The following is a 21616-nucleotide window of genomic DNA, read 5'->3' as shown; positions in this document are numbered from 1 at the left end:
ATATCAAGAAAACTTCACAAAATACTTTTTTGTAAAGTGCTTTTTTATTATGCGTTGTCAACAGTTAAATGATATGTTGCTGTTTCATGCAAGCTGGAGTAGTGTTAGGAGAGCAAATGTTAATCCATAAACATGTTAAGGAAAAAAGTGCAAATCTGCATAGGTTTCTACAGGTTTAAATATGAAACTGGAGAGCTGCTTCAGTTAAAAAGACTTTTAATTAGTTAGTGAAACAACCACTAGTCTAGTTGTTCCCAAGCCTTGCTCCAGTTCTACCTAGGATGTTTGGTTTTATCCTGTGTTAAAATTTACACAGTTCTCTTTTTTTTTGTCATGCATTATAATGTCATAGTAGCAGCTCTAGGAATATAGAAAAACAGTACTATTCACCAAAGAGTTGTGGTTACTATTCAGTAAGTCCATCTTAAACTAAGTACTGCATGATATTGGAAAAAAAAACAACCGACAAAAATCCTCAAAGAAAACCCAAATCTCCTAGTATGAGCTAGCCCAACAAATGTACGTAATAGGTCATGGAGCAACAGCTCAGTTACGATAATAAAAATACATAAGAAAAAACCTATGCAAATATTTTTTCTTGTTTTGTGCACACCAGGTGCTTCACATCTTAATTTGTTACAAATGATAAACAGTAAAATTGAATTATTATGTTTCTGTCCGACAGTCCTGTAGTGAAATATTTCTTTCAAAGTTCAGGAACACAGAGAGACAAGTTGTTTTAATTACAGACTGAAAAAATCTATTTTATGCATCTTCATTTCCTTAAATATAAACTAAGTAAATACAGTCTGTGTAATTGACAGTATATAATAGAAATTTTCATATGTAATCTCTGCATATTAAATTCTTCAAGGACTATAAAATAACTGGACTGAAGGAATACGTATTTACGACATGCTGTATAACGAGTGACAGACGTAGCTGATCACTTAGCTGTTTTATTCATTTTCATCATAGAATCTATTTCTTTTAATTTTTTCTTCTACAGTGAGCTGTTTGAACTTGACTTTCTCGCCTTGGAACGATGGAACAGCTGTATATCTTCAGCTCAGTAAATCTACGCTTCTGTTTATGTCATTCTTTGACACTTCAATTATTTCACTTGCTTGACAGGCATTAATTCCATTCAGTTCTGTATCATAATTCCCATGTTCTTTTGAATACGGGCTGCAGGACCGTTTGGTTGTGTTTACAGAGTCTATTAGACCACAGTCTAAAACCAGGTTGTCTTTTTCAGGAAAAGATGTTTTCACCGTGTCAGATAAAATAGTATTTAAATTTTTGTCATATTTTGATTCCTCTCCAATGCTTACTAACTCGGTATCAACAGGGAATGTTGTGTTAGTTGCCTCCTTTAAAACTTATGTGCTATTAGTACAAGACTTCTGACAAGTGGCATCTTTATTAAATTGAGCAAGATTATTAGAAGTAACAGCATCTTCATCTTTTGAGTTCTGTTCATCCCATGAAACAGTTACAGTATAGTTTGTATGAATCTCATGAATAGTTTTCATGAGATTCATACATCGCCAATATTTCTTTATTTCCAGACCGATTTTCCAGCTTTGCGAAGGCATGCTGCAATACAGTGCAAATTGCATGGCTTAATGCTGCCATTGGCTTAGACGTAGCTGCGCGAGTTGGTTCCTGCCTACATATGTTTAGATGTGAAAAAGTGGCGCTATTGTTATTGTTATTGTTGTTCAAGCTGAATTCTTTGTCATTCTTTTGTACTGTTACATCATCAATGTTAGTAACCTGTACAACTTCTGAATCATCAGTTGCATTATTTTTTTTTTCTCGCTCCTTCCCAGCAATATGCGCAATCACATTATCACCTTCATTAATATCCTTTCCGCTTTCCTCCCTATTCTGTGGTCCTCCTGTTTTACTTAGCTTATCTTGCACGTTCGTAGCATCCTCATCTTTTCCCTTACTGCCTGCTTCATTTTTCTCTGCTTTACAAATATTTGTAGCTTCTTTTTCAGACAGAGAGCTAAAGGATGAGTGTTGATTTTGTTGATCGTTTGCAGTGTCACTTTTATTTTGCTCTCTCACTGCACTTTTTTTCTGAGGATCCTTTTTATTGCCCAGAGGTTTTTTTGTACGTAAACTGGAACCTTCTTGAGCAAAACCTTCTGGGGGCCACTTTGGCTTATTTACTTTAGCCACTTCTTCAATACAAAATGTTTTCTTAGGTGTTGCATCATCTGTTGAAGGGGGCCATGTCATCTTTAATTTACCTCTTTCTGTGGATTTTTTCAAATTATTATCCAAAATATCTGGATGAATACCTTCAGTATCCGAGTACAAGTCTTGATCAATTTCTGTAATTGGTTTAGGATCAACAGGTATACTGTTAATGGGATTTGTTTCTTCAGCATGAGTATTGCCAACTGAACTACATTGATCCTTAGAATTCCATAATTCTTTATGTTGCTTGTGTCCAAAACCTTCATCATAATTTCCTTTTGATTTGAAAAGTTGCTTAAAATGGGGTTTACAATATATTTTTCCATGGAGAGATGCATAATTTCCCAAGCTGCCAAATGGAAGAAAATTTGTTTTATATTTTTACATATCATAGATCTACTTTGAATTTTACACTTTACTTGGTATTTCAAGTACCCCTACATGATTGTAAATATAAAGAAAGGAGGAGCAAAAAATCAGCCAATTCAATGTATTGGCCAATTCTGACCACACACACACAGACACAAAAAGCATCTAAAACCTTTAATTGCAAATTCCCATACAATTTCAAAGTTGAAATGAAGGACAAGTGTCATGTTTTGTGATTTAAGAAAGAACATAAACTTATTCATTTGTTGCACTGTGTAAGCTTCAAATAGGAATGTTCCACAGCACTTCAGGGTCATTGGGACCTTTTTGTTCATCATATTAAAGACTGAAGCCTTTATCTTTCTACAAAATAGGTGGAGAAAATACAGTGTGAATTGTCTTTAGCCTTTGTAGCTTAATTATAGAAATTTGTGTTTAATTGTATTTGGATTTTGCTTCTGAATGAAGTAAAGGAAATGTGTGTAAATAACCTCAAAGGTGTTAAAATCAGAACTGTTAGCCTTTGCAGTCTGATAGAGCAATAAATACTGCATTTGAAATGTTTACAGATATGAAGTTACAAGAGTGGTTTGCTAGTGCGGAGAACCATCGTCATTCATTTTATGGATAAGGAAAAGTAAGAGAAAATTTGATCTGTGTTCAGATGTCTAAAATTCCACCCAAGTTTCTGTGTCTGCTGCTTCCTGTTCATGAGCTCTACTGAAGGTCTGGAAGAGTCAGTAGGAAGTAGTATGTAGAAGAATGTGGTAGGTGCTGGGATAAAGCAGATCTTTAGAGAATTTAAAGGACTTGTTCCATGTCACAGTGCAGATGTCAGTAGCAGAGAAGAAAAGGGGAACCCAGGTTACTTCCCTGTCAACCCAACATCCTACGGGCTGAATAGCTCAGTTGAAAATAATTTCACCAGCTGTATTTATTTTCAGATGGGGAGTTCTGTGAGTGAGCATGCAGTTACTTCTTACCTTAATTGACTGCCACAGTGGTGACACCGGAAACATGATTTATGAAAATTCTGCTTGTCAGCAACTAGGCATTCCATTGGGTAAACTCTCTGTTGACAGAGTCTGCACGTTTCATTTTCCTGAATCTGCAGTTTCTAGAAGCACATATTAAAAAGTTACGAGTTAGTTTAAGCCACATATTATGATTTATCTCCAACTGTATCAGTCCATATGTTTTGTTAAAATTGTAGTATTCTTTATCCATTAACTGGTATCTCAGCTGCCAATTTTAGGGCTTCATTTTTGTTCAACTAACAGTAGTATTTTGAAAGCAAAAAACTACTCATCTTTCCCTCTTCAGAAATCCATACAATTGAAAGGACTATTCACATCATACAATACAATACACCAGGTACAGTATTTCCGATTTATTCGTAATAACTATTTCTTTTGTAAAATGAGATAGCATGATAAAAGATTTGCTAATATAAGTGGAATTGAGTATAATGTGTGTATAGTCTTTGAATCTACGATGTGATTTAGAGATCAATAAACAGGGGGCAGATGTTTGAAATTCTGATAAGGAAGTTTTGCTTAATCATGCCAGAAGCACATCAAGGAGTTCCACTTCTGTGGTAACCTACAGACTGTGCACTCATAGAGTCCAGATACACTAGGGACATAATCATTTGTAATTTTTACAATTTTAATTTTCAGACCCGATACTTCCTTCAGTTAATTTTTAAGACTGAGTTAGCTACAGTTGTATTAGCTAACTATAGCAAATTCTTTCTTTTATGAAGTATAATTAATTATAAAGGAAACTAATTCTCTGTAAAGCACAAAGCATTAATAGAAGGTTTATTTCATACCAGTAAGGGGCAGAAGGAAATAATGGGCATTCTGTTGGGCTTGGAAAAATGCATGCTGCTCTTCTGTCTTTATTTCTGAATTGCTATGAAAACTGTACTAGCAGACAAATACAAATAGGGTGGAAAAATAATTGTTTGTAAATCTCAATTGACAGTAGTAATGCCCTTTGACATCAGCAGAAAATTTGGCCCCTTTCAGCATTCCCTCTGTTTTTAGTTTGTCTCATTTTATAGCAATTCACAGATCAAGACCGAAAGTGATGTAGATTTTATAATGGCAGCTTTAGTTGCCACATATCTCTAGTGCCCATAACGAGAGCTATGAAAAATGCTGAAAGAGGGATTAAATATATTCAAAATAATGTAGAACTTGCAAAAAGAATAAATCACTAGTAAAAACAAAACAGAAAAAATCCCCCAGAGAATTGTTGGTCATGAAACAACCTCAAATGTGGCCTCAACTTAGTGTCCACGCGGGCTGACGAAGAGGCCGGGCAGGCACAGTGTGCCATGTTCCTGACATGGCTCCTGCCTCGCTGGGCAGGGACTACTGGTGGCTGGTGGCGGGAGCCAGACCTAATTACTTGCCTTAACATTCTTAGGTTCGCAAGTATTCTGAAGGTAAAGAGGGAGGAGAGGAAAGGCACAAGCTCTGCGATGCGGAAAAGGATAAGGTAATTGGTGATGTGCCTCCTGGAGAGCTGTCTCGCTGGATGGTGATAGAATCATAGAATCGTAGTATGGTAAGGTTTGGAAGGGACCTTACAGATCATCTAGTTCCAGCTCCCCTGCCGTGAGCAGGGACATCTTCCACTAGACCAGGTTGCTCAGAGCTCCATCCAACGTGGCCTTGAACACTGCCAGGGAGGAGGCATCCACAGCTTCTCTGGGCAACCTGTTCCAGTGTCTCACCACCCTCATGGTGAAGAATTTCTTCCTAATATCTAATCTAAATCTGCCCTCTTTTAGTTTACAGTCATTGCCCCTTGTCCTGTCACTACACACCCTTGTGAAAAGTCCCTCTCCATCCTTCCTGTAGGCCCCCTTCAGGTACTGGAAGGCTGCTCTAAGGTCACTCCGGAGCCTTCTCTTCTCCAGGCTGAACAGCCCCAACTCCCTCAGCCTGTCCTCGTAGGATGGGTACTCCAGTTATACTTCATTTAGCTGGGTAGTTGACTGTGTTGTGCGTCAGAAGGCAGCAGCCAAGAGAAGATAAAAACAAAGAGAAAGCAGGAATTTAAGGGAAGTTTATCCCAAAGCAACTCCCAGGACTGAATAGTGGAGCCAGTATTCATCTTCACGAAAATTGATCATGTATTGGTGTTTGTGGCGAGGTTTCAGTAGCCGGGGGGGCTGCAGGGGCAGCCTTTGTGAGGAGAGGCCGGGCTGCCCCATGTGGGATGCGGCCTGTTCCAGCCGGCTGCAGCAGACCCGCCCCGGGGCATGGCTGAGCCCCTCACGCGTTGGTGGGTGCCTCTAGGAACATGCATTCAAGAAGGGTCAAAATGCTGCACATGCCATGAGGGCTGAGGGAAAAAAGGGTGAGAAACGACCCTGCCAACTCCAAGGCCAAAGAAGAAGGAGGGGAAGAGGCACCACTGCAGAGATTGCTCCGTAGCCTGTCGAGGAGATCAGGGGAGCCGGTATTTCCTCACAGCCTGTGGAGAGGACCACGCTAGAGCAGATGGACGTTCCCAGAAGGAACTACGGCCTGTGGAGAGCCCACGCTGGAGCAGGCAAAAGTGTGAGGACGAAGGAGCGGCAGAGAGGAGCTGGTATGGACTGACCCCAGCCGCCGTTCCCCATCCTCTCTGTGCTGCTGGCGGTGGGTAGAAGAGGTAGCAGAGTCAGGAGTGAAGGAGTAAAGTTGAGACTGGGAAAAAAAGGGCAGAAGGACAGACGTTTTAGCATTTGTCTTTGTTTCTCACCGTCTAAATCTATTTTAATTGATAATAAATTAAACTAGTTTTCCCCGAGTCAAGTCTGTCTTGCCTGTGAAAGTAATTGGCAAGTTATCTCCCTGTCTTTATGTTGTCACTTGAGCTTTTTCATCCTATATTCTCTCCCTGTCTTGTTGAGGAGGGGGAATGAGAGTGGCTGGGTAGGGATCTGGCAGGTCAACCCACCACACGTGAACGGTCCTACAAAATCAGTGGGGGAAGGGCTGGCCTGCTATTTGAGATCATCAATGTTTGCGAGATAGAAGAGACACAAAACGGAATCCAGAGGCTTGACCATATAAAGAATTCACTGTTTTCCTGGTGCTGGGTATTTCTACTCACTTTTAACATGCTTAAGTATACTAAGTCTGTCTGGGATGCAGTTAATTTTCTTCACAGCAGCTCACACGGTGGTATGTTTTGGATTTGTGGCTAAAGTGTTGGTAAGACACCAGTGCTTTAGCTATTGCTGAACAGCACTTGCACAGTGTCAGAGCCTTTTCTTCCCCCCACTCTGACCATGCTCCCTGCCCCAAGCAGGTAGGCTGGGGATGTGCAAGAAGCTGAGAGCACATAACCAAGGCAGCTGACCCCAACTGACCAGAGGGATATTCCATACCATATGGCATCGTGCTCAGCAATAAAAGCTGAGGGAAGCAGGATGAAGAGGGGACATTCAGAGCTATGGTGTTTGTCTTCCCAGGTCACTGCTGTGCATGTTGAGGCATTGCTTTCCAGGAAGTGGCTGAACACCTCCCTGCTGATGGGAAGCAGTGAATCAATTCCTTGTTTTGCTTTGCTTGTGCCCCATCTTTTCTTCACCTGTTAAGGTGTCTCTACCTCTGTCCGCAGGTTTTCTTCCTTTTTGCTCTTCTGATTCTTTCTTTCGTCCCACTGGGGGGGAGTGAGCATGCGAGCGAGCGACTGGGTATGGACTTAGCTGCCAGCGAGGGGCAACCCACCACGTTAGGTATTTTGTTGGACCACTGCCAGGCTGTGCCTCATTTTACAGGATCGCAACATACTCATGCTTAGTTCTGCTTGTAGCATGAACAGAGGTAACAACCTTCTCTTCTTAGTGCGCAGACTTAGGAAACCCAAAGCAGAGCTTTCTGTTTAGAAGTTATGCAGGTACAGGAGGCTTTAGCTTTGTTCTGCCATTTCCATTGCTGTTCAAGCACCAGCATTCTGTTCATGTATTTCAAATGTCTAAAGCTATGGTAACATCTGCTTTTCCTACAGGATACCATCCATATTCAGTGCCCAAAATAGATGCACAAAAGAACATCGATGTTCATCATGCAATGGCATATGTAATATTTTCTAAGTTTCAAATGCATAACTTTGCAATCTAAATACTATTTTAATACAATTTTTAACTCACACATACACTGTGAGAAAAAAGGCATGTTTAATTTTCAATGTTTACTTCATATTCATATATAAATATTTATGTATATATTCACATACTTCATGTATTTTAAAAGTTTATTTCAATATAAAACAAATAAGAGGCTCAGATTTTGAGGGACACTGAGTGACTCCACTCTTTAGTGATGTGAAGCCTGGATCCTGACATCAGGTAAGTGGGATTGCTGCCTTAATTCAGAATAGGGCTGTATCAACTGGTAAAATCGACCAGCAGGAAACAGCGGAAAAAAAATTTAAATTGTGTGTTAATTTGTAACCTGTTTCAGCAATTTTACTCAAACAGGAAACCCACCGAAATGTAGTTCACTTTGTCTTAAGTCACATCTTGTGCTTTAACAAACTAAAACCAGATGTGCACAAAATACGACCATTATTTTATCTCTAGAGCTATTTTACAGGCAACATTTTACCTCAGTTAAGAGGATGTTGCATTAATTTTAAGCATGAGAAGTCAGATGCATCCTGTGCTCATTTTCTAGCATGTTAATATTTCTCAAATACAACAGTAATGCTATTTTAATTTAAATATCTATATTTTAGTATCTATGTTTATTTTGCTTTATATAATTTTTCAGGATAGCTCTCGTAGCGGTAATCCTCATAATGGTGGAAGAGATAGTAGCTAGAGGCTTTCACAATGGTTCCCGTGTCTTCAGCTTCTCAGCCTTCTGGTCTTCATGGAGATCTATTTGAATTCCTATGTCATATTTTTGTACTACTTGCTTATCATTGCCATCAAATTTGGAATCAGAAAGTGTGCTTTTCTGTGTCCTCTGAATCCTCTGTGTGCCAAGGCTGTGTATCAACTAACTGTTTTGCCTTGTGCACACCACCGCTCATGTTTTCCTCCAATGAGATTCTACATACCACTTTAATTTCCAGCAGGTCTTTGTTGGTTCAAACGTCCAGTGTGCTATTCTGACATACGTGTTTTCAGCATCTTCTCTATGGACAGCTTCATTCTCTAGTCTTTGACCAAAATTGTCTCTGGTAACGGACAATGGCTGAGGTTCAAAATGATTTATGTTTCTCTCCATGCTTCCTTTAAGCTCTTTCAGCTCAGACCTCAGCTTCAACAAGTTAAAGGCATCCACTGGGTACAGCTGCCCCAGTTTATCTAGGTTCTGTGCTTCCAGCAAGTGCCTGAGAGTCTTTACAGCACCACCAGAAACTTCTCAGATGCAAGTTTCAGCTGATGTTTCTTCCTCATTGTGATATTTTTTATTTGTAGAGTCCAGCGGCTGCATTTCAAACATCCACGTGACTGTGCAAACACATCCTCTAACTAGTGCAAGAGCTTTGTCCACAGTTCCTGCAGAGCCTGGAGCATGTGCACAAGGTGCATCAACACGCTGGGTCTTAAACCTCCAGGCTATGTATTCAACATCTCCGTCTGCAATTCTTCTAGCTTTGTCTGGGTCTGGAGGATCAGCTTTAGCTGGAACGAAAGGCTGGTTCTCAAAGACCCATTTTATAGAGAGGACCCCTCCTCTCCGTATTTCATGCAATTCTAAGCATCATTTTTCAGGTCATGAGAACATCTGAATGGTGAAGGCAAAGCCATATCTAGCCTGCTGCTCATCTGACATCATATCCCATGTTTCAGATTCACGAGATAAAATGTTAGAAGTCTTATTCATGTAGTGTTTCTCTAAATGTTTTTGTAATTGTGGGTGGAATCATTTGTGTAGATGTCTTGGTTCACATAGATTGCTTTGGCTACAGAACTGTGGAGCCAGTGGGCTTTATTGGAGATCTGGTCGATTCAGTGGACTGGCAAGTTGCTGTCATTTCCAGTGGAGCTTTTGCATGAGTGGGAAACATTTCTGTGCTTCTATATTCATAGGATCTGGAGCAAATCATTGCAGAAGTAGCAGTTCTGTCCTGCTTTTTTGTTGGTGTAGAGGTCTCCTGCAATCTGCTTGCTGAAGTAGTAGCAGTAGAAGATGAACTAACTGTTGAAGGCAAGGTAATTTCCTGGTATGTATTTTCCGTCTTTAGGGAACAAAAGTGGTTGTTTCTTTTTAAAGTATAGTAACATAGAAAACAATTTTTCTGTTCTTCACAAAAGCTAGTTCTACAAGGATCCAAGCAATAGGATTATAATAAGATCTGGAAAGACAATCCACCAGCTATTGCTCAATGCATAAAACCAATATTTTGAACTAAGAGCTCTGCTATTTGCACCATAGAATATGTGTGAAAAGAAATGTGGAATTCATACAAAATGCAAAATTATGGTTGAACAGTTTTGGAGTTTTTGCTGCAATAAATGCAGCCTTTGCATTATAAGCATAATGCAAAGTTATGTTGTGGCTTATCCTCATTTTAATTTCTTCTGAAAGTGACATTTTCTATGCTTCTGAGAATCTGTGGTGACAGAAATTACATGTATTTGCAGATTGAAAACAAGGAAAGAGGAGACTGTATTCAGCAGAGGAGGACAGGAATGCTATAGTTTTTATAAAGATCTACTTTTAATTGTGTTTGTCACATACTGTAAGTACTTGTTGAGCTTTCTAACGTACTTTATATTACATTATGTGCATTTAATTCCTAAAGTCCATATATTCCCACCACTTTCATAGGTTATATTTTTAATCACAATTAGTCAAAATCACATTTTAATTACAATTTGATAGAAAGTCAAGACAGAAATTCAGACTGCATTACAGACCTATGTCTTCACCACTTCTAATTTGCATAAAGAAAGATCCCTCTTATTAAAAGAACAAACCTTGACTTCTTTTGCAGGTGTTGCAGTCTCTCTGTCAGAGTGAACGGCCTTTTCCTGAGCTGTCCTTTCAATGTGCTGTTTTAAAATCTGTGTTACAGTCTTTGGGAGCTCTTCATTCTGAGCTGCATTGGTTACTGCAATGGGAAGAAGAACAAAAAGATCATTTTTCCTCCACTCTGCATTTTAAGAAATTGACTTTATCAGTGAATTATAATACATTATTACATTAGAAAAATTGTACTTAGCCTTGCAGCAGTCTAGAGAGTCACGTGATCATGAACGGAAATCCATAGAATGACAGAATAGTTGTTGAGGGACATTATCACCCACTGTTTTGCCATACCTGAGTGGTGTGGCAGGGCTAAAGCTTGACTGGGGTCTGTGGATATAATGCGTGAACTCTAATACCAGGACTAAGCTGCAGCAGCAGCAGTGTCTTAACACTGTGGTTGTATTCTGCACAGCTATCCAGTTCAGCTATTCATCAAATCTTTCTCATACACAATTTTGTGTATACATGGGCTCATGTTTGCCTGTGTTTTCAGATAATACTTCAAGTCCCCAGTTCTTTTAAGCAACTAAGTATATATTTAAAACCACCTCCTTATGCAAAAGCCATCTCTCCATACTGAATTCTAAGCTCACTTCCTAAGTCACATTGAAGTCAATGAATGTGCTTTACTAAGAATTTGGAGCAATTTTCATTTTCATGTTTGTATGCTAAGAGCTGTACATTTGTCTGAGTAAAGACATTTGCCATTGCTCATTTGTGAGCTTTTATTCTAATGCCACTTCTTACCTGTTTCGTCACTGTGTTGAACAAATGTAGAAGCCATTTTTATCTCATCAGTAACTTGCTCACGATGAGAAACCTGTGCAGAAAACCTTCACTTTACTACAGGATTTAGTGCAATATGTAAGAATTTTCCATACTTCTGTTACTGTGTTAAAAATGTTGCATAAAAGAAAAATATGAATGGAAACTTAATTAATTACCATGTTAAAACAATAATAAATGAAAAAACTTATTAAAAGACCTTTAAAAAAGTTATTAATCACTGCCTAATGGGGGAGGCTATCAGCAGAACATCCAGATCTTGCTGTACCAAGTGGTAAAAGAGGAAGAAGCAAAGCAGATATGTATCAGCATCAGTATAATTGTCCAATGACATAATTATTAATTGATATAGTTACCTCTTGTGTCTCAGAGGCTTTGATTTGACTTTCTTTGGAAGTCATTTCATTGCACTCAGCTTCCCTGGTGCTGCTTGATAGTGTGGGGTGACTGCTACCTGACGTTTCCTTAAAGACAAATAAAAATAATCGCACGTTAACAGCTAATAGTAAATTGGATTTTTCTTTTTTTGATTCCCTATGAGGGGCTTTCACAAATAAATTCTAATGTAAGTGGTGTAACTAGAACAGTCATTTTACAGCAGAGTACTGTTGTTATTATGATTGATATTTGTTGCCATAAAAATTGGAACAGGCTTTTTTATAACACAGAAGATGTCTAGTCATTTCTGTTACTGCAGACAGATTTTGACCAGCAGATACAGAAAGCTGCATGAATATGTACAATGTGTAATTAGACTGGAAGGGGCGAAGGTGACTAGGAAGACTGGTTCTGGCTTTGTGTGCTGTGCCATCAACTTGTGACCTATCAGCGGGCATGAGGCTAACGCAGCTTTGTAAAAGGAAGTATAATAATATGTCTGTGTAAGAGATGCTGACTTCCTGCATATGCTTTATACAGCTCTTCTGACCAAAAAACCACGCTGTATTGCAGTTGTGAAAAATATGACCAATAGGCTAACCAGAAGATCCTATAAAACATACAGGCTAGCATTGTGTCTACAAGTCTGACAACAGCAGTGTAATAAACAGAGCGTATCGCTGAGACTTTAAAGCACTGTCTTGATATGTTCATGTAAGCTGATTTCTGAGGTTATCTATGTTTAGTTCATCCCCAAATTCTGGCAGTGATTTGTTTTCTTATTTAAAGCCCGTCACAGAACCTGTGTTACATCACATTACCTGTGTCCAAGGAGTACTTTGAGATTTAGTGACTAGAAGAAAGAACTCCTAAGGATTGATATTATTAAGATATCACAGAATCACAGAATCACAGAATCACAGAATAGTAGGGGTTGGAAGGGACCTCTGTGGGTCATCTAGTCCTACCCTCCTGCCGAAGCAGGGTCACCTACAGCAGGCTGCACAGGACCTTGTCCAGGCGGGTCTTGAATATCTCCAGAGAAGGAGACTCCACAACCTCCCCGGGCAGCCCGCTCCAGTGCTCCGTCACCCCCAGAGAGAAGAAGCTCCCCCTCATGTTCAGACGGAACTTCCTGTGCCCCAGTCCGTGCCCATTACCCCCTGTCCTGTCACTGGGCACCACTGAAAAGAGCCCGGCCCCATCCTCCTGACACCCACCCTTCAGATATTTGTAGGCATTTATAAGGTCCCCTCGCAGCCTTCTCTTCTTCAGGCTGAACAAGCCCAGTTCCCTCAACCTCTCCTCGTAGTGGAGATGCTCCAGTCCCCTCACCATCCTTGTAGCCCTCCGCTGGACTCTCTCCAGTAGCTCTTCATCCTTCTTGAACTGGGGAGCCCAGAACTGGACACAGTACTCCAGATGAGGCCTCACCAGGGCAGTGTAGAGGGGAAGGAGAACCTCCCTTGTCCTGCTGGCCACACTCTTCTTGATGCACCCCAGGATCCCATTGGCCTTCTTGGCAGCCAGGGCACACTGCTGGCTCATAGTTAACCTGTCGTCCACCAGGACACCCAGGTCCCTCTCCGCAGAGCTGCTCTCCAGCAGGTCCACCCCAAGCCTGTACTGGTGCATGAGGTTGTTCCTCCCCAGGTGCAGGACCCTGCACTTGCCCTTGTTGAACCTCATCAGGTTCCTCTCTGCCCAGCTCTCCAGCCTGTCCAGGTCACGCTGAATGGCAGCACAGCCTTCTGGTGTATCTACCACACCTCCCAGTTTGGTGTCATCAGCAAACTTGCTGAGGGTACATTCTAACTCTTCATCCAGGTCGTTGATGAAGAAGTTAAACAAGACTGGGCCCAGTACTGACCCCTGAGGGACACCACTTGTCACCAGCCTCCAACTAGACTCAGCGCCGCTGATGACAACCCTCTGAGTTCTGCCATTCAGCCAGTTCTCTATCCACTTCACCGACCAAAATATCAGTTCTGTGCTTCCTCTCTCTTGCACACTAGCAAGCACACAGAGACATCTAACAAATAATTTCACTCATGTCAAGTTAAATTTTCTTCTTCCTTTGTGAGAAGGAAGCTTGCCTGTTACTTTCTACTGATAATAAGCTTTCAAATGAAAGGAGCTTCTGGTCCCTCCAGCAAAAGCTTTGCAAGTGTTCAGTGTAACGTGGATGTGAATGGAGGCAGGCATGTATTTCTGAGATTGCTGCTATACATCTAATGCAGCAGAGAGCTGTAAGCTTCCTGCATCTCAAATCCTGGCACCTCCTTGAAATCCAGCTAATTGTGGGGCAAGAAATTAGCTCTCTCCTTTAGTCATCGCATGACAAAGCATATACTTATGGGATTTATTGCACGTTCAAACTAAGGAATGTTTACACTGCTTGCATCTTGCTGAATCAGTATAGGGGAGCATCTACTGCCTGGCCTCTAGTTTCTGCCTTACAGCAGCAAGGGCTTGTAGGTGTTGTGGCAGAGAAACAATGTGCATCCCCTTTGTGGGCTTTAGGAATTCTCTTTCATCTCTGTGCTGCCAAATCATCTGTTTCAACTGTAAGATGAATTAAAATCATACAAACAAAGGGTAGAATAGATTTTCTGATTGCTGGCCCAGTAAAGGCTTTAGTGCGTTACCAGTATAAAAATTAATTGTATCCACCACAAAGTTTGAACTGTCAAAGTGAGGTGAGGCTTGAGGAGAGCAAGTCAGAGCATGGTTTACACTCACAAGTTCTGTATATGTAACAGTTGTGAGGGAGCTGCACAACAGGAGGAGACGTAGGGCTAACCCCGTACCAAGTGGAAAAGAGGCAAAGAAAATGAAGTGCAAATTTTTCGATCTTCTCCCTTTAATGACTACGTGTAGGTGTATGTATAATATGCCTTTTCATTTTATATAGATACGCTTTTCAATATATTTATGCATATATATGCTTTTTTCATTTCAGATGTGCTTTTCTGTTCTAATGTGCATGTTCTAGATATGTAAGTCAAGCTCTCATTACTGGAAAAGCTCGTTCATGAGACACAAAATAGGTTCATGATAGTCATTATGTGTCCTTTGAATGGTGTGGGGTATTAAAAAGGAATATAATTAGGCTTAATGTAGTCAGGAAGCAAATCTAATCTGAATGTCACTACTGCTTTATTGCTGTAAATTTGATACTGCTTATGAAGTAGTAGCCATATTGCAAAAGATTATCATCGTTTAATGCGACAGCTATGACTATCTAAAATGCAGCCTAAACATTATGGGCCAGATTTTGACAATATAATTACACGGCCTTGCTCTGGGCATGCAGGGAGGAAGAGGGACTTGGAGGTTCTCATGTTTTGTATGTCTGTCAAGATGGCTAATTGAAATTCCAGTGACACAGGGTGAAAAGCTGCTTGTTTATTATTCCAAACAAGTGGAGAGCCAGAAGATTTGTGATTTCATCCCTCCTCTGTAATGGCCAACTGTTGGATATAGGATAGGATATCCTGTAGGTAGGACTAATTTAGTCTAGCCAATGAGAGTTTGTGGCACGTTTTGTAGACTCCATAGATTTTGGAGAATATTCTGTAGAATTATTTGGTGGTCTGCATGGGATAAAGTTGCTCTTATCTTATTAAGCAGAGTAAGTCATGTCTCCAGTGCAGGACTGCGGCTGAAGATCACGATCTAGATTTAATACTAGTTAAGAGTTATGCTTGCGGGAAATTGATGCCTTTAGTAGGATACATAATTCCTGCCATACTGTGTGTTATTAAATCAAGCAAAGTTATTTAATCAACCAGAGCCTGCATCGCAGTGTCAGAAGGGAACAGCTCCCCTCCAGCTCTGCAGGGGAGGGGGACAGACAGGGAACTCAAAAGTCATTTTTGGTGGCAGGAGTGAAAAGACAACTATTGTGGTTGCTTTTCCTGTGGCCCAAGAATCACCCTTCAATTACTTTTTCTTTATTCTATGCCATATTGTGAGTGAGCTTCAGAAAACACTGTCAGCTGGATGATTGTTGGCATGCTGCTGGCTCACAATGGTTTATGGTCATTTTATTTTTATTTCAGACTTCCATCACCCTCTATTCTCTTCCATTTATTTCAAGTCGCCCTTTATGGGTGCTGCTGGCCTTCCCATGCTTATCTGTATGGTACTTAATGCAAAGGGCTATAGTGTCCTGTTGTGTCTCTGGATAAGAAGTCATTCTAATCTAAACCAATACTATTTAAAAAATAAAGATGTGAATCTGATAAGAAGTCTGTAGAAGTTTAGTTAGACAAGTACAATTTTATGTAAGCATTCACATCCTGTTACTGAAGAGAACTGTAATTGCTACATACATTTCATATGTTAGTGGCCCGTACATCAATTTTAGTGCCTCTGTGCTGCAATAATTTAGATAGAATTCTTATTGCAAAATGTGTCAAGAATTTAATTTTCAGTAACTGTTCTGTGTATTTTAGACCAAGCTTTGCTTTTTTGTGTTGACATTTTTGCAGTTTCCTTCTGTTCTGACAGCAGACAAAACATACTTTCCCTTTCAAAAATAAAATTGCTCAGAGGCTCAGAATATGTATGTTATGTTATATGCATATGTACATAAAACATGTATACAATTCTATATATGTATGTATGTATTGTTTGAGAGGATCAAATGGCCCAAAAGCTTGTCCAAGCACAAGAAAGCCGTTTACTCACATTTGAAGCATATTGCTTTTAGCTGAACTGTACATTGTGGTCATCACATAAGCTCTGCGGGAAATTGGCTAATATAATATCATTTATGTATTGGCATATTTAGAACTTACTGTGCTAAATGATCAGTATGTACAAACTTGTGATTCCCTTTAGGCAGCAGTGGAAGTAAATTGCGAGGCTAAAGCTTCAGTTACAAAATTAATAACGATAGAGTGACTGACTGATGATTTACTTGCTGTGCATCTTCATTTCTTCCTCAAAGCTATGCTTTTTTACCTATTTATGTTCTTGTCATAGTATCATCTGTGCACCAGTACTGTGAAGGCCTTGCAGAAATTTCTTCTAAGGAGCTTCACTTATCTGCACTTCATCTCTATGATTTGTCAGCCTTGCTTAGTTGTATGTATATACTTAGGGTGTTTTGGGCACTATATGGAACATTTTCATTAAAAGGTAATGTTTTCACCATTCACTAACACTGTCCTGTTATTCAATCTTAGCCTCTGCAATTGCTACAAAATTGGCAATTGCTACACTAGCAATCTTATAAAATGTGTCTGGAATGACTTTCAACGAACAAGGTGTAGCAATGCCTGTGTCATTCCTCGCACACAATACTGTATGGTTGAGTGAATATTAGATACTTTAAATAGATTCCACTCATCATGATGCCAGTGGTCAAACTAAAGACCAGGTCTCTAAACAAACTCTGGTTGAGTTTGTGAGCACGTGGCTATTCTCTGATGAGTTTTCATTGCCGCTCACCATTCTGGGCAAGGGTTTAGTGCATTCTGCTGGTAATATGGCACCTTTCACCAGGAACCAATCTCCCTTACAATGAAGAGAGCTACAGGTGATGACTGCTGCCTGATAAAAACGGAAAGATGAATAGTTATTATTTGCATATTTGATGCCATTATTTTGAATGAAAAGCCATGCACTCCTTATGCAATAATTGCATATGTAGTAAAATGTTCAGCTATTTAGATTACTGTTTGAAAAATGAATTGTTTCCTTATTTTAGCTTGGATTAATAGTTTGAATTTATCCAGATCTGGAGATCTGTCTTAAAACTACATGATTGCTCTGTTTTGCCCCGCGATTGATTCAGTGACCTTGAATAATCTTTCAACTACCTAACTGTATAATCCCATTTTCTGTAAGAGTGCAGTTACGTTAGATAGAAATGGGATTTTATGGTCTTGCAGTAAGTTATTTAACCTAAATTTAAAGATTGTCCCATACAGTCTGAGTAATTTTATTTCCTGTGAATGTGACTATTTCTGCTGACGATTTGAGAGAAGCTCCTCAATTAGCCAGAGGACAAATACGTAGATAAGTGTGCTTAGAGGACACATCTTTTTTGAAGAAGTGGAACCATCTTAGTGGCTTTGTGGAGAGCTAGACATCACTGTTAGGGCCAGGGAAAATGCATCTTCACATCACAGAAATGAAATTATTTGGTTCTGAGTAAGAGAAAAAGTCACATAATTTCTGTACAGAGTTCTGCATTTCTTCATCCAGATAAATGGCAGCTAGGTAGGGCCACATCATCAGAGGAGTATGAGCATAACACTTCCTATTACCAAGGATTATGCTGCCATATTATTATGTCCAACTATGGGGTTTTTCTGCTTAGTTAAAAATGCTTTAATATATCTGCAACAGACTCTGTCTTCTCCCCTACAAACTGGAGTTTTTCTTGTTGTCTGTGCAAATTGTTGGTATTGGCATTAATGTGTAAGAAATGAGAGATGACTGGTAAATATGAGGATACTTATTTAATGTGAAAATGAACCTGTGGCAGAATGTTATGTGTCCTGTTGTACAAAGCTGGAGAACAGTATTGCTTAAAAATCTCTCCAAGAAGTGCAGAATGGTAAAGCTATTTACTGTGTCATTACTGTTTTTCAGAGTGCACAGGACAGATTGTGCAATGTGTTTTATTATATGGATTTCACATAGTCCGAAATCATTATCTCCTACAACAATTTTTTGTGGTATATGCTAATGAAGTAATAAAATGTAAAGACCTTTTATCTAAAATAACACTTAGCTGCTGCTTTGTTCTACTTTTATGTAGCATCTGGGTTCTTCTGTGCAATTTTTGATCGTTTAGAGGAGTTGATTAGATTTAATTCAATGGGAGCAGGAAACTCCTTTTGAAAGAGAATGGCTCAACATCACGTCAAGTGCAATATATACAAAATATCACCATGATACTTGATATTGAATTACAGTCTTATAGACAAGGTTCGGTATGAAATACTGCTGTGGTAGTAATCTGCTTTACTCATCTATTTGCTCTAAGTCTAGTATTGCCTATACTGAGTGTTTGTCTGCATAAAAAAATAATGATTCCTATAGTATATCTCAAAGAGAAAATTCTTTGAGTATGAACATTAGGGAAATGTCTTAGTCGTAATGGAAACTCTTCAGTAAAGCAAACAATCGTATTTTTTCCCCAAGCTATCTAGCAGGACATACCTCATTTGTTAGTATTAAAAATGCTGTTGTTACCTGTGCAGATTTGTGCTGAAGCTGGTGTTGAGCAAAGGTCTTTTGTGAAGAGGCCTTCTGCACTTTCTCAAACTGTTTCCTCACTGCTGCCAGGCCACCAGGCACAGTATAGAACTTGGTTTTCTCTGAAGTCTAGAGTGATAAAGTAAGATCAGTTGTTTTCCATTTGCACTAAGAACGTACTTCTACAAGCTGATTTTTTAAAAAGTAGTTAATGTCAGTATGCTATAATGCTCCTAAATTTCTAATGGAAAGTTTGGAAATACTTGATTATGTCTTTAGCCTCTTATAGGCAACTTCGACTGATGTAATCCATAAACCCTACTTATTTTAACAGTGCATGTGAATTAACATTAGCATTTGGAATAGATACAGTAATAAGACATTATTTTTCAAGTGTTGTCATCAAAATACATAACATATACATACTATTAACATTAACTGTTGAATCTCATTGGCCCATTTTAGGACTTTTACTTGTCAACCAAATTTTAGGATCTGCAAATTATAAAGTTCTTTTGGAATTTTGCAATCTAGAATTTACTTAACACTAGTTCCTGTGTAAAGTAATAAATAGATCTTGCTGGTGTAGCCTAAGCTCATGTCTGAGGACTCAGTGGTTTCCTCAGTTTTAGGGATCATCCATGTATTTCCAGCCATGTATTACTCTGTAAGAATGACTCAGACAGTCATAGATACTGTTTCTGGCGAGTTCGGGGACCACTGCACAGGAGCCATACGTTGCGATTTGGAGAACTGAAGGCGTATGTATGTTTGAAAAATGTGCATGTTTGGCCTGAATCTTTAGCACCAAAAGGAGTAGGTCCGATCTACTTGATTGTCAGTCGCAATTACTTTCCAGAACAACCCTTCTCTGGTGTTCCCTCTTCTACTTGCCTATCCTGAGTTCTATTGCGTTCAGAGTTGCCATGTGGCCCTGTCTGTATTTTTTCAACAGATGATGTTGAAAAACACGAACAGAGCTTCAATGAGGCCTTTGTGAGATGATCTTTCTTCACTAACAACAGAGCCGAAGGTCACAAGATTGCCCTTACCCTCAAGCTCCATGTTCTAGTTCTGTCCCTTATGTGTTACCTCTCAGATGGTACTGGAACGAAGCTTTCAGTATCCGAGCTTATTAATCAGTTCGCAGAAAATAAACCACCAAATAGTCAGGAATAGCCTTGTAATGAAGATTACGAAGTAGACTTAGGTTTAGTGCTTACACCTGATGAGTAAGTAAGCAGATTTTAAAAACGAGATTTTATTTTTTTTTCCCTGTGATGTAGGTGGGACAATTCTATAGGTACATGGATGTCTGAATGTGAAAAGTAGTTATTTTAGTAAACGAACATTTCAGGAACACCTTGCCAGCTGTTTGGAGATATTTAGATGGGTAAATGCAGTTATGGGTCCTTTAAGGAAACATATTAATTCCCTTTGATGGAACTGGATATGCAGTTGCTTTTTCAGGCAACCATCCATTTCAGCAAGAAATTGTGAGAAGTTCCAGAGTACAAATGAAGTAGTTCTTGTGTGCTCAACACATTTAAGTTGGGTCAGGCTTCAAGCACTTCTTTTCTTTTTGAGAGAGAGTACTAACTTCAGCAGTATTTCCAATTGCAGGAGTAGTGAACTGGAACCTTCTCAGCCAGGTAAACTGCACGAATCTGTTTCAAATACACATAGGCAGTTAGGAAACAAGGAACTCGGCAGGCAGGAATTTTGTAGTTGGAAAACACCTGGCCTCTGGTGAGTGTGGCTGATGGCTATTTCCTCTACGCAGCTTCTGGGCTATCCAAGCATCCAGAAGGTCCCTTCAGATGCTGCAGACCACTTCTCTCAAGACCAAAGTGACAGTAAGACTGGGAGTCCTTCTACAGCTCTTCTTGCATGTGGACAAAGATGCTGGCTGGTGAGAGCTGCATTATAGTCCTTCCTTTGCCAGATACGCCCCCTGATTTACAGAAATTACTCTGGCCTAGTTTACAGTAAGAGAAAGGTGTTCTTCCCATGTGCTGAAAGTTTAGGGTAAACAAAGGCCATTGTCACTCTAATATTCTTGCAAGCCAGCATAATGCCTTCATTTCCTGATAGACAAGGGTTGAGCTACAATTTTGAGGTAGGGTTTCTAAGATATGGTAAAAATACCCTTTCTATCCCTTAGTATTTCTGCAGAAATGAGGAAGATTTTCCTGATTTTCCTGGCTGAGATCTGAAGACTCGATTTTCAAATATTTCTCACTGACAATTCAGTGTGTGGTGAAGTCTTGCTCTGTTTTAATAGATTATAAATTCTGTTAGCCAAATACTTATGTGCTACTTGGTATTAATATTAAACTTTCCTGTAAAATACCTAATCCCTATTGATAGACATGTAGAGAGATAAGTAAAACAAAATTTAAAAGTTCTTTTCTAAATATTTTTTCATATAATGCTTATTTTAAAATAGTTTTATTTTAAAACAATACTTTTTCATACACCTTGTCTCACAGAGCTGCTATTTTAAAATGCAGCAATTTCCAGTTCTTTATGTTGATCAGCAAGAGGTCTAAAGTTAATGAGCTTTTGAAGATAATTTTATTATTTGGTAATATTTTTAGTAATGCAGAAACTACTGGGTTTTGTCATTATCAGCTGAAAGAATAACTGTGTTACTA

At 39.4% G+C, this 21616-nt stretch overlaps 1 protein-coding gene across 1 annotated transcript in view; it reads right to left on the bottom strand.

The window, feature by feature from the left end:
• Nucleotides 1-1064: 1064 nt before the first annotated feature.
• XIRP2 (xin actin binding repeat containing 2) overlaps nt 1065-21616 on the bottom strand; it is a 53617-nt gene continuing 33065 nt past the window's right edge. Inside the window, exons 4-10 of the mRNA XM_075431058.1 lie at nt 18957-19088; nt 11720-11827; nt 11325-11397; nt 10526-10659; nt 3567-3700; nt 1609-2563; nt 1065-1373 (exon numbers count right to left, since the gene is read on the bottom strand). Coding sequence (XP_075287173.1) covers nt 1065-1373; nt 1609-2563; nt 3567-3700; nt 10526-10659; nt 11325-11397; nt 11720-11827; nt 18957-19088 — 1845 coding nt within the window. The remainder of the gene's footprint in view (nt 1374-1608; nt 2564-3566; nt 3701-10525; nt 10660-11324; nt 11398-11719; nt 11828-18956; nt 19089-21616) is intronic.

This window comes from Opisthocomus hoazin, chromosome 9 (assembly GCF_030867145.1).
Source record: "Opisthocomus hoazin isolate bOpiHoa1 chromosome 9, bOpiHoa1.hap1, whole genome shotgun sequence".
Lineage (NCBI taxonomy): Eukaryota > Metazoa > Chordata > Aves > Opisthocomiformes > Opisthocomidae > Opisthocomus > Opisthocomus hoazin.
This window is presented reverse-complemented; position numbering and strand designations above follow the sequence as displayed.